At 37.8% G+C, this 14,105-nt stretch overlaps 1 protein-coding gene across 8 annotated transcripts in view; it reads right to left on the bottom strand.

The window, feature by feature from the left end:
• The window catches only part of Erbin (erbb2 interacting protein), a 133,574-nt gene that overhangs the window by 57,497 nt on the left and 61,972 nt on the right, over positions 1–14,105 (bottom strand). For all 8 annotated transcript variants that reach the window (XM_008838819.3, XM_029566299.1, XM_008838821.3 and 5 more), the window contains exon 5: positions 1,389–1,467. In XM_008838819.3, the coding sequence (XP_008837041.1) occupies positions 1,389–1,467 (79 nt within the window). The remainder of the gene's footprint in view (positions 1–1,388; positions 1,468–14,105) is intronic.

Raw genomic sequence — 14,105 nt, 5'->3', positions numbered from 1 at the left:
ACAAAAAATCTGCATGAAATAGTTCATTAAGAATGAGCTGGATAAGCTGGGCATGGTGACACACACCTTTAATCCCAGAACCTGGGAGGCAGAGGCAGGTGGATTTCTCTGAGTTTGAGGCCAGCCTGATCTACATAGTTAGACCTTCTCAAAAAAAAAAAACGACCCAAAAGAATTAGCTGGAGGTTGGTAGCGGTAGTGTAAGACTTTAATCCCACTAGTTTTACTTCTATTCCCTTCTTCTTATGAAACAAGTTGTAGTTGTACAACTTGATGTTACAAAATATCTTCAAATTAGCATATATTTTATCTTTAGATATTGTCCTTAATTTTAACTATAAAAATCTCAAGTGGGAAGATATATCAGACTGACTCACTTTGCTTTTCCCTTATCTCACAACATTTCACCATCTTCCATACCAAGTGAAGCAACTCTATTTTTAGTAAAACCTATCAAGAAATATAGTATTCTAGGATATGAAAGATGCTTTCAGGCTAGGCGTGGTAGCACATGCCTTTAATCCTAGCACTAAGGAGGCAGAGGCAGATGGATCTCTGTCAGTTCAGGCCAGCCTGGTCTGCAGAGTAAGTTCTAGGCAAGCCAGGGCTACACAGTGAGACACCGTCTCAAAAATAAAACAAAAGATGCTTTCAATTTAATTATACTAAGCTGTGCTTTTTTCCACTCATCTTCAGCAATACCATTTCAACTGTACAAAACTTAGCTCCAGGAAAACTTTCTTTAAAGCTATTACCATCATAAAAGAACACACAAAGCCTAGGGTATACATGGTAACAATCACCCTTTTCCTTTGGCTACTCTCTTTCAGTTTCTTTTCAAAGTGCATAACATCTAGTTCCAAGGCAAAGACATGATGCGTACAAACTGTAATCTCACTTTTTACATTTAGTACCTGTGAGATCTAGAGCAAAATCACTTGCGTTATCTCTTTCAGATCACAATTTTATATCTGTGGTATTTGGGCCAGATACTACTAATTTTTTTAGATTTTATATTATTAACTTATGTATATGAGTATACTGCCTACATTTAAGTACACCTATTCATGCAATGCCTGTAGAAAACAGAAGAGGCCGTCAGATCCCCTGGAACTGGAGTTATGGACGATTGCTAGCTGCCATGTGGGTACTGGGATTGGAACCCAGGTCTTCTGCAAGAACAGCCAGTGTGCTTAACAGCTGAGCCATCATTGGGTCAAAAATATTATTAAAAGGTGATTTTTTTTTAACCTTTAAAACTGGATCTCCATACAGTTTTAAGACTGATACAGATTTTTTTCCTTAAAATATGTAAATAAGTATTATATTCTACTACTGTTCCATAAATGTTATAATAAAAAACTTATAATGCAACTGAAAAGACTTACTTAGAAATAGGGTTTACACTGGCCTCCACGACTGTCAAAACCTTACAATTTTTAATATTTTCAGGAAATTCTTGTATTCCTAGAAAACAAGTAAACAAATTAAAAGAATGTAGAACAGATACTTTAGCCTGGGCGGGGGAACAGGTGTATTTATTACAAAGGCCAAAATTATAATAAAATCATTGAGACAATTCAAGAACTACCAAGAATCAGGTAAATTGACACCACCTATGCAAACCAGACCACCTCTACAACCATTTGTCCTTTTTTGTTCTTTTCTTTTTATAATTTTTAATCACTACATGATTAGAAGCTTTTCACTACAGCTTTAACATATTCAGTGACACACTCCAGAGCAACAGTACATCTCTTTCACAAGTGGGTGCAAGTTTCTAGGTTCACAGTTGAATTAATATAGTTATATATTATTTAACTCAGTATAAGCCCTGTAAGACATAAAACTGGATGAGTTTTTAAGATTTAAAAAAGATCTCCAATTCATTTTAGAATATACTGTTCCTTGCAGACAGACTCATTGTTTTTGCTACTAACACTGAGATGTTGGCACATGCATCTCTAATCTGTATGTATCTGATTATTACTAGTCAAAATTGGTTGCACTTGGATCCTTGGCACCTGTGTATGTCTATAAAGTCATCGGGAAGATTTCAATGGTATTGTTTATCACCTCTACTAATTAGCATGACGTAAATTTCCATGCTTCCTCCTCAAACATGATACATTTTTTAAAAAATTTGATTTTTTTTTGTGCGTGTGTGTATATCACACAGAACGTCCCAAACCATCTCATTCAACTATACACCCACTTCCCAGATGGCACCCTCCCATAGCCTCCCTCCCCCAACTAGAGCCCTTATACTTTCATATCCCTGCTACTGTCTGCTGTGTTGTCAGCACCCTCAGCCATTCCCCACTACTTGCCCTTCTGGTGAATCTAGTCAGCCTGTCTAGAGGTCTTTGTTTTAGGAGGGTCAGCTGTTCCTCATCTAGCAGCAATCAGTTGTCAATATTCCTTTGGATAATTTGTCCTTTTTACTTCGACTATCTTTCATTTCCCTCTTTACAACCAGTAAGTACTTCAATTAGTTTTCTTTCCTTTTTTTAGCACTTTTGAAAATTAGTAGCTTTTTAATATATTTTTAAAAATGTATTATTATTTTATGTGTATGTGCATATTGCCTGCATGCAGGCAAGTGCACCTGTGTCATGCAATGCCTGCAGAGGACAGAATAGGCTGTTGGATCCCCTGGAACTGGAGTTACAGACAGTTGTTAGCTGCTATATGGGTGTGGGATTTGAACTCAGATCTTCTGCAAGAACAGCCAGTGTTCTTAACTGCTGAGCGAACTCTCCAGCCCCATTAATAGCTTTTCTATGAACCCACTGATGATAAAGACAAAATGTAGAATATTTACCATTCTTGTTTCTCTTAGGTAAAAAAAGAATATCGCTTTTAAAATGCTGGGTTCTAGAGTGAGCTTTTCTCTAATACACATAAACAAAGCTGAAAACAAACCTGCAGCTAGAAGAGGTGGAAACTATGGATGAAATGCACCCTAAAATACGTCCAAAGGCAGTATTCCCACTCCAAAGATAAAGAACCATTTTCTCTCAGTGCTGAAGAGATAGTTCAGTGGTTAAGATCATTTACTCCTCTTCTAGAGGAACTGAGTTCAGTTCCCAGCACTCACATGGTGGCTAACACATCTTAACTCCAGTTTCAGAGGATTTCATGCCCTCTTCTGGTCACCTCGGGCACCAGGAATGCACGTGGTGCATTTACATACATAGAAGCAAAACAGTCAAACACATAAAAAATAAAAGTCTTTTAAAAAATTTCTTATATCGTCTCATTTTTCCATTTCTCTCTTTTTTCAACCTTTGTACTTCACGTACCCAGTGGGAACCTCACAATATAACTATTTAAGGACCACAGGGATTTCTGCACACCATGATGTGTATGTTGTTCAAGAGAACCACCAGATATTCCAACTTCTGTATGCCTTTCAAAACCAAATAAGGTAAAGATTTTTCTTAAATTCCCATCCATAGACCTGTATGTTTGAAATATACCTAATTATTGTAATAATGTTAATTTTTAGTAGAAAATTCTAAGCACACACTCATTTCCTCAACTTATCACACAAAAAATACAGTAACAAATAATGTGCAATATAGCACTAGTCCTCAGACAAATTTTGAACTAATACTCTTAATGTAAAGGAATGTTAAGAACTTTTAAAGAAAAAAATCCCTCATATAAATTTTACAGTTTCCTAATTAAAAAGACCTACCCACTCCTTCATTAATAAAATGTGATTATCCAATAAGGTTGTCACTATAGGTTTAAAAAGGCCCTTTCAATTCATCAAAGATGATTACATGAAAAAAAAAAAAAACAAAAAAACAAGCCGGGCATGGTGGCGCACGCCTTTAATCCCAGCACTAGGGAAGCAGAGGCAGGCGGATCTCTGTGAGTTCAAGGCCAGCCTGGTCTACATAGTGAGTTCCATAACAGCTGGGGCTACAGGGAGACCCTATCTCAAAGAGACCAAACAAAACAAACTTTACAATTAAACTAAGTGCAAAGTTCCACATAATAAAATGAATGATGCAAAATCAACTAGCAAAAGCAATAGTTTTAACTGTGTTGGTCAAAAGTTAGCAACATGCTAGGTGTGGTAGAATGAGCTGGGTGTGGTAGAACCTGTACTTAACATATGGAAGGCCCTAGGTTTAACCTCCAACATCATCAAAGAAAAAGAACCTTTAGCAGTGGTGGTGCACCTCTTTAATCCCAGCACTAGGGATCAAGAGGCAGGCAGAGCTCTGTAAATTCAAGGCCAACTTGGTCTACTAGAGTTAGTTCAAGGCCACACAGATACACGGTAACGACAGTCTCAAAACAAAACCATAAAAATCTCTCCAATGGATACCAAAATTAGTGAATAAGAAGTAAACTATTGGGGCTGGAGAGATGGCTCAGTGGTTAAGAACACTGGCTGCTCTTGCATGTGGGTTTGAATTCCAGCACCCACATGGCAGCTAACAACTGTCCGAAACGCCAGTTCCAGGGAATCCAACAGCCTCTTGTCTTCCCTGGGCATTGCGCGACACAGGTGCACTTACCTACATGTAAGCAATACATGGCATACACATAAAATAAAAAGAATAAATATTTTTTTAAAAAGAAGTATCCTATTAATTGTTGCAAGGATTCCTCCTATAAGGCACTCTGTAAGAACAAAGATTAACTGAGTTTGACAAGTACTACCTAAATGAAACGGTTCAAAGTTAGCAGTCACCAGCTGGCCTCATTGTGTGACAACTGGGAAAGAATGTAAAAGCACAAAATCTGAATTTAGTAACAAGTAAGCATCAAACAAGCCCAGAATAAGTGAACTTCAGCTAAAAGAATGGCCAATACAGCAGACCGCCAGAGAGTGCCAAGTTCTGGTCTCCCCCTGGCCTCCCTCTGGCCTAGGGACTGAGAATGCAGGAAGCCCCTGGATACTGCCTCCACAGGGTGGTGAGCTTCCCCTAATTGCACCATACCCATCCCCCTACCTGGGATTTCCTGAGGCCCTGCTCAAGGCCCCAGGGCACATCTGACTTTGGTAGGCTAAAGATGAGATCCTCCCAGACAGCCTGAGAGGGTGAGTTTCAACCTCCACTGGTACAGCAGCTCTGATCTCAGCAGCCAGCCAGAGAGTTCTGGTCTCCCTCTGGCCTCCCTCCTGCATAGGGGCTGAGAATGCAGGGGACTGCCTGAGAGAGCCGGGATTCTGCTCCATGTGGTAAAGGAAGGCTGAGTTTACCTGACTGGAATCTGAATTGGGCTTCTGTGGGCACTTCTGAATAGCTGATCTGAAGCCATCAGTTCCTTGCAAATTAAACCTGTCAGCCAGAGAGTTCTGGTCTCCCTCTGGCCTCCCTCCTGCATAGGGGCTGAGAATGCAGGGGACTGCCTGAGAGAGCCGGGATTCTGCTCCATGTGGTAAAGGAAGGCTGAGTTTACCTGACTGGAATCTGAATTGGGCTTCTGTGGGCACTTCTGAATAGCTGATCTGAAGCCATCAGTTCCTTGCAAATTAAACCTGTGAGAACCTGAACCCCGTACCAACCAGCTTTACATAACCAATAAAGAAAGGATCTAGACACCCCGATAATACAAACTGAAGCATACTTCAACTTAATTCTCATATTGGAATCATAAACAACAAAAGAAATTCACATGCCAAAATCACAACGAAAGAATAATAAAATGGAAAGTCAAAACACTATGTCCTCACCAAACTTTATCAGTGCTGTAGAAGAGTTCTACAGGAGAACCTAGAGATAACCCAGGACACTGAATTTAAAAGAACAATCATAAACATGATCAAAGAATTCAACGAATTTAAGGAACACACGAACAAACAAATCAAAGAACTAAAAGAAGATAGGATAAACTTCTGAATGAATGCACAAAAGCGATAGAAACATTGAAAAAAACTCAGGCAGAAATGAAGAAGGAAGTGCAAAATTCAATAAGCCAACTTGAAACAAGAGGGAAAAGCTTTACTGCTAGAATGAATGAAATGGAAAACAGAATATCAACACTGGATGATAAAGTTGAAGAATTAGATCTCAGGCAAAGATTATGGAAAACTTAAAAAAACACAGGAATGGAATATGCAAGAGATGTAGGGCACCATGAAAAGACCAAATCTTCAGATCATAGGCATAGAGGAAGGAGAAGAATTTCAGGTTAATGGTATTGAGCACATCTTACAGGATTGTAGAAAGAATTTCCCAAAATTAAAGAAAGACATCCTCATACAAATACAGGATGCACATAGAACACCAAATAGACAGGATCAGAAAAGAAACTCCCCACAACATATCATAGTAAAAACATTAAATGTACAGAACAAAGAGAGAATACAGAAAGCAGCAAAAGAAAAACAACAAGTCACATACAAAGGAATGACCTTCAGAATTACAGCTGACTTATCAATGCAAACTATGAAAGACAGAAGAGCTTGGACCAAGGTATTTCCAGTTCTACATGACAATAGTTGCCAACCCAGAATACTTTATCCAGCAAAAATGTCTATTATAGTTCAGGGGGAAAGAAAAATCTTCCATGACACGAATAGCCTGAAAGAATACATGTCCACAAAACCAACCCTTCAAAGAATATTTGAAGCAATACAGAGAGGAGAGCCAGAAACAACTATACCCCAGGGGTAACAAAAGAAAATAAAGGTATAATTGAGGAAACACAAAATTAAGATAACACAAACAGTAATCAAAATGATGGCAACCAATACACATCTTTCAATAACATTAAATATCAATGGACTGAACTCCCCAGTCAAAAGACACAGGCTAAGTGAATGGATTAAGAAACAAACTCCATCTCTTTGCTGTCTGCAAGAAACCCATCTCACCTTCAAGGATGGGTACTACCTTAAGGTGAAAGGATGGAAAAGAATATTCCAAGCAAATAGCATTAAGAAACAAGCAGGGGTTGCAATTCTAATATCTGACAAAATAGACTTCAAAGTAAAACTAATCAGGAGAGATAAGGAGGGTCACTGTATTGTGATCAAAGGAACACTTAACCAAGAAGATATTACAATTCTTAACATATATGGACCAAACTTTGATGCACCTAAATTCATAAAAACAACACTACAGGATTTTTAAGATACAGATTACCCCCAACTCAGTAATAGTAGGGGACTTCAATACCCCACTGACTCCATTAGACAGGTCAACTGGACAAAGAATAAACAGAGATATTTGAATTAAATGATACCATAAATCAAATGGACCTAAAAGACATCTTTCGAATATTCCACCCAAGCGCCCATTGAACTTTTTCAAAAATTGACCACATACTGGGCCACAAAACAAACCTCAACAAAAAAAACTGAAATAATTTAATGCATTTATTAGACCACAATGCAATAAATCTCAAAATGATCACTGGACAAAGCCCTAGTCACTAAACGAAGTTGCGACAATCGAACACCACACTCCTAAACAATGAGTGGGTCAAAGGAGAAATTAAGAAAGAAATAAAAGAATTCCTGGAATTCCACGAAAAGGGCACTGATACACAACACAACCTCTGGGACACATTAAAAGCAATCCTAAGAGGGAAGTTTATAGCCCTATGTGCCTACATTAAAAAAATTAGAAAGAGCCCAAATAAATGACCTAACACTGCAACTCAAGACACAGGAAAGGCAAGAACAAATGAAACCCAAATCCAGCAGAACAGAAGAAATAACAAAAATCAGAGCAGAAATTAATGAACTAGAAAACAAAGAAAACATTACAAAGAATGAATCTAAGAGCTGGTTCTTTGAAAAGCTAAACAAGATAGAAAGACCTTTAGCCCAGTTAACCAAAAGAAAGAAAGAGCAAATCCAAATCAATAAAATCAGAGATGAAAGAGGAAACATCCCAACAGATACCCAAAAGATCCAGACCATTATAAGGGAATATTTTAAAAACCTATATGCTACTAAATTTGAAAATCTAAAAGAAATGGATGGATATCTAAAATTATGGGAACCACCAAAATTAAACCAAGAAGAGATCAACAGTTTAAACAGACCCATAACATATAGGGAAATTGAAACAGTAATACAAAGCCTCCCAACTAAAATACGCCAAGGCCCAGATGGATTTACAACAGAATTCTACCAGACATTTAAAGAAAACCTTCAACCAATACTACTTAAATTATTCAAAACGATAGAAACAGAGGGAGAACTAACAAATACCTTCTATGAAGCCAACATCACTCTAATGCCCAAAACAGGTAAAGACAGAACCAAAAAAGAAAACTTAGACCCATATCCTTAATGAACACAGATGCAAAAATTCTCAACAAAATACTTGCAAACTGCATACAGATGTACATCAAATAGATCATTCACCATGATCAAGTAGGATTTATCCCAGAGATGCAGGGATGGTTCAATATAAACAAGTTATTAAACATCAGTAATCATATAAATGGACTGAACAACCAAAAACCACAAAAGACAGAAGACAAAAACCACATTGTCATCTCAATAGATGCAGCAGCATGCATTTATGTTCAAAGTCCTAGAGGGAATTGGGCTGGAGGGAACATACCTCATCACAATTAAAGCCATATATAACAAACCCACAGCCAGTATCATTCTAAATGGAGAAAAACTGGAAGCATTCCCATTAAAATCAGGAACCTGACAAGGATGTCCACTATCTCCACTAAGAGACAAAAGACAGGAGAAGGAAATTAAAAGACTACTAACTAGAAAAGAAGAGGTCAAATGATCACTTTTTTCAGATGATATGATACTAAACATAAGAGATCCCAAAAGTTCCACCAGAAAACTCCTAGAACCGATCAACACTTTCAGTATAGTGGCAGGTTATGAAATCAATCTACAAAACCAATAGCCTTTCTGTGTACCAGTAAGAAGCAATTGGAGAAAGACTACAGGGAAATGCTCCCATTCACAACTGCTGCAAAAAAAATTAAACATCTTGGAATAAATCTGACCAAAGACACTAAAGATCTCTACAATGAAAATTTTGAATTGTTAAAGCAAGAGATTGAGGAAGACACCAGGAAATGTAAGGACCTCCCATGCTCACAGATTGGAAGAATTAATATTGTGAAAATGACCATCCTACCAAAAATAATATGTAATCCCAATCAAATCCCCATGACATACTTCACAGTATTAGAAAAACACCATCCTTAAATTCATGTGGAAGCACAAATGATCATGGATAACCAAAGCAATGCTAAGCACAAAAAGCAACACTGGGGGGATTATATACCAGATCTCAAAGTATACTACAGAGCTATAGTCATAAAAACAGCCTGGTACTGGCACAAAAATAAACATATAGATCACTGGAACATCATTGAAAATCCAAACCAAAGTACACACAATTTCAGCCACCTGGTATTTGACAAAGGTGTCAAGAATACACAATGGAGTAAAAACAGCATCTTCAACAAATGGTGCTGGCAAAACTGAATCTCCACCTGTAGAAGAATGAAACTAGATCCTTATCTTTCATCTTGCACAAAAGTAAACTCCGAATGGATCAAAGACCTCAATGTGAAACTGGAAACCCTGAAACTATTAGAAAAAAATATTGGCAGTAACTTATAAGACATAAGTGTAGGAAAGGGTTTTCGGACAGAAGTTACTCAGGAATTAAAGTCAGGAATCAACAAGCCTGAGACGTCATTAAACTAAACGCTTCTGTACAGCAAAAGAAACAATCAAAAAAGGGAAGAAAAAACTCACAGAATGGGAAAAAATCTTCACCAGTGACACATCTGACAGAGGTTTAACATCCAGGATATATAAAGAACTCAAAAAACAAAGAATGGAGAAAACAAATGACCCAACTAAAAGATGAGCTAAAGATCTAAACAGGGAGTTCTCAAAGGAAGAATAAAGATGGCTAAGAAACATTTCAAAAAGTGTTCAACATCATTAGAAATTAGCAAAATGCAAATTAAAACCACCCTAAGGTAGCACCTTACCCCAAAAAGACTGGCTAGGATCAAGAGAACAAATGATACCAAATGCTGGTGAGGATGTGGAAAAAGGGAAACAGTCATTCACTGCTGGTGGGATTGCAAACTCATGCAACCTCTATGGAAAACAGTATGGAGAACTCTTAAAAAACTACAAATAAACCTACCATATGACCTGGTTATACCACTCCTTGGCATATATCCAAAGGACTCATCCTATTGTAGAGACACTTGTACAACCATGTTTGTTGCTGCTCTTTTCACAATAGCTAAGAGATGGAAGCAACCTAAGTGTCCCTCAATTGATGAGTGGATAATGAAAATGTGGTTCATATATACGATGGAGTTTTACTCATCAGTAAAGAAAGATGAAATCATGAAATTTGCAGGCAAATGGATGGATCTAGAAACCAATCCTTTTAAATTCCAGGTCCTTTCAATAAGACAATGCTATACAGCAGTCCCTTCTGCATGAAATGACCACCATCATCATGACTTCAGCTGAGCCTGATCACTAAACATCATCACAATTGGGCTTGTTGACAGTTGTGCTCATTCCTTAAGGAGGGCCAAGTAGGGTCAGTGGACCCACACTGGATTATCCAGCCACTCTTCCCAGCCAACTGTATGTAATTTGGCCCTGATCACATATGGCCTCCTGGATTTGGGGAGGGCTAAAGTATACAATCTGGGCAAGGCTATGAAGAGATAGCATGACCCACAATGGGTAAAGGCTTTCCAGTGTGCATACACTCAGGTAATACACACACCTCAGCAACCCCTCAGTTATCTTGGTAAGTAAGCTCAATAAATTCATTGGTTTCCCAGTAAAACTTTAATCAAACATTGGCTTGACACTAGAACCTTAAAAGGGAATAAGCATTGTTTAGCATCCCCAGGAAAAGAAGTCTCACAACAGATGGAAAATTTATTTGTTAATGCTATTGTGTCTCATAATTATTAAAAAAAAAAAAAGAAAAAGAAAATGAGAATGTAAAAGATGTTAAAAGGATATGGGAATGGAGATACTTTCCAAAATAGAAAGAAAAAAATGAGAAAGCTTAAGCCAAGTGATGAACGTTGGTTATGATATATGAAGGTTGAGGCAAAACTTATATACACATAATCTTAAAATTTCTATGGTCAGGATTGGAGAGATGGCTTAGCGGTTAAGAGCACTTACTGCTCTTGCAGAGGACCCAGGTTCGATTCCGAGCACCCACACGGCAGCTACGAACCGTCCTTAACTCCAGTTCCAGGGGAATCTAGCTCCAGTTCCAGGGGATCCGATGCCCTCTTCTGACCTTAGTGGACATTGCACAACATGGGTATACTTACATACACATACTCATACACATAAAATAAAAATAATAAATAAAATATTTTTTAAAAAAATTTCTATGGTCATAGTCAACTAGATTAAAGAACAAAATATGTATGTAGTCAAGGTTTATCTGAGAATATTTCGTTCTTTACCCAAACCTTATCTACACAGCACATGATAATTAAAAGTACCAGAATGGTGCAACTAACCTTCTTGGATGTTTAATAGCCATACTTTGAGGCCTATACTAATCTGGTCAGAGGGACTTAAAGGACAGTTTTTGCCCCTTGCCCTCCAAGGTCGACCAAGTCCCCCTCCAGGGGATTATGGAACATCTTTCAAAATGTCCTGTAACTGTGGTGAGTCACCTGTCCTCTTGTTCAGGGAGGACATGGAGACCCCACCAGATGGACTTGAACCAGTGTCCAGTCTACAAAAAGGAGAGTCAACTCAGAGGAAACATCTCACTCATGCTTCCATGTGAAGCCAGACATGGTCGAGCAGGACCTTTGACTTATCTTCACATAGATGGAATTGGTAAAAGAAAGGAGCCAGGAGCTCCTCCCATGCCCATGTAACCCCTGAAGAACAGATCCTCCAAGGACAGTAAGTGTGAAAATAAATTGATTTATTTGGGCCAACTGTATGGTCTTAAACACCCAAATGGAAAGCATAACCAAAGAGTAAAAGTCATCAGTATATTTCTTTAAGAGTTGAAGGGATTACACTTCCCAGACATTAGGCTAAAGTCAATATAAATAGTTATTTAGATAATTATTTCTCATTGAGAAATAATTTTGTTCCTAACCCGAAAGTGTTGCTCAGATATAAGACATCAAATCTTGGTCTCCAATACTCTAGTGCCTACCTGTAGCTAAGGAGATAACCAGCTACTGTTCTAAAATGATGGATAAATTTGTTTTCTCCCCCTATCTAGAAGCCTTTGAGAGGGAACTGACACTGATTCTAACCACTCCAACAGCTATCGAAATACCTGAAAGCAAATCCTGAATCCATCACTCTAGAGTCCAGCCTTGGAAGACAAAAAAAAAAAAAATGAGGGGGAACCCAACAGAGGGATGCTTTTGGAAGCCCTTGTCAAGAAATTCCAATGGACTCTCATATGAACATTTGAAAATTGCCCTGTTCTGACTTTTTTCTAGCTCTCTATCTAGAACTTGTACCCTTGCCTTTACTTCTCCTTCACATCTCCTAGTCATGATTCAAGTACTTTCTTTTGCCCCTAGAGATAAGAGTTATGCAATTTGGGAGTCTTTTAGATAGGCCCACTGAAGGGGTACTCCAATTGCCTCACCCTGCATCCTTGTTCAGCATGGAAGAAACCTGAGCAGTCTGCATCCTGATTCCCTATTGGCAATTTGGGTAACCTGTTCAGACAGTAGCAGGGAAGACAGAGAAAAAGGGCTCTAGTGGGGGGAGGGGGGCTATGGGAGGGTCTATGGGAGGGCCATCTGGGAAGTGGGTATATAGATGAATAAGATTGTTTGGGATGTTCTGTGTGATATACACACAGAAAAACAACACATTTAAAAAATGAGTTATATTTGGGGAGGAAGCATGGAAATTTACGTCATGTTAATTAGTAGAGGTGATAAACATTACCACTGAAATCTACCCGATGATTTTATAGCTATACACAGGAGCCAAGGATCTGAGTGCAACCGACCATGACTAGTAATAATCAGATACATACAGATTAGAGATGTATGCGCCAACATCTAAGTGATATTAGCAAAAATAATGAGTCTTTCCGTAAGAAACAGTGTATTTTAAAATGAAATGGAGCTCTTTCTTAAAGGTTAAAAACTCATTCAATTTTATGTCTTACAGGGTTTATACTGAGTTTAATATTGTATAACTATATTAATTCAACTGTGAATCTAAAAATTATATAGCCACTTTTGAAAGAGATGTATCTTTGCTTATTACTGTAATATTTTGTATATTGTTAAAACTATAACTTTAATTGTAAAAAAAAATTTAAAATAAAAAAAAATAAATCAAAGAAGAAGAAAGAATATATGAAGTTATGAGAAAAAAGTGATGGGGAGATATGGGAGGAGTTGGAGGGGAGGGAGTGGGCATGGATTTGATCAAAATACCTTATATGCATGTGTGAAATTCTCAATAAATTATTTCAAAAAAAAAAAAAAGAAATGGCCAATAAAGTAGAAACCATCAAGAAGGAAAGGAAGACTAAAGAACTAGTCAGAGGAAAGACATCTTAGAGACCTGAAAACTATATCAACATGAAAGTAACAAGCACTAGACTGGGTGTGGTAGTACATGCCTTTAATCCCAGCACTTAGGAGGCAGAGGCAGGTGGAGCTCTGTGCGTTCAAGGTCAGCCTGCTCTACATAGGGAGTTCCAGGCCAGCTAGGGCTACAGGGAAACCCAGTCTCAATCAATCAATCAATCAATCAATCAATCAATCAATCAATCAATCAGCACTAGTTAAGGACACGGAGAATAGAATACACATTGCACATTGCTAGTAGGAACACAAAATGACTTAGCCTTCTGTGGAGAATGGTTTGGTGGTTCCTCAAAACATTACGTATAGGATTACCCTATGACCCAGCAATTCCATTCCTAGGTATGTATCTAAAGAAACTAAAAACACATTCAAATAAAATGCTGTGTAGGAATGCTCATGCAGCATTATTTAAAATATCACAGATGTCCATCAACAACACATATACATATGTATATAAATATATATAAACAGAATGAATTTAATGTAGTATCCATACCACAGATTATCAATATACGGTACAACACAGATGAATCTTGACAGTA

This window comes from Nannospalax galili, unplaced genomic scaffold (assembly GCF_000622305.1).
Source record: "Nannospalax galili isolate Female #2095 unplaced genomic scaffold, S.galili_v1.0 scaffold518, whole genome shotgun sequence".
Classification (NCBI taxonomy): Eukaryota; Metazoa; Chordata; class Mammalia; order Rodentia; family Spalacidae; genus Nannospalax; species Nannospalax galili.
Note: the sequence above shows the minus strand (reverse complement) of the source record. Positions and strands in the feature narration are given on the sequence as shown.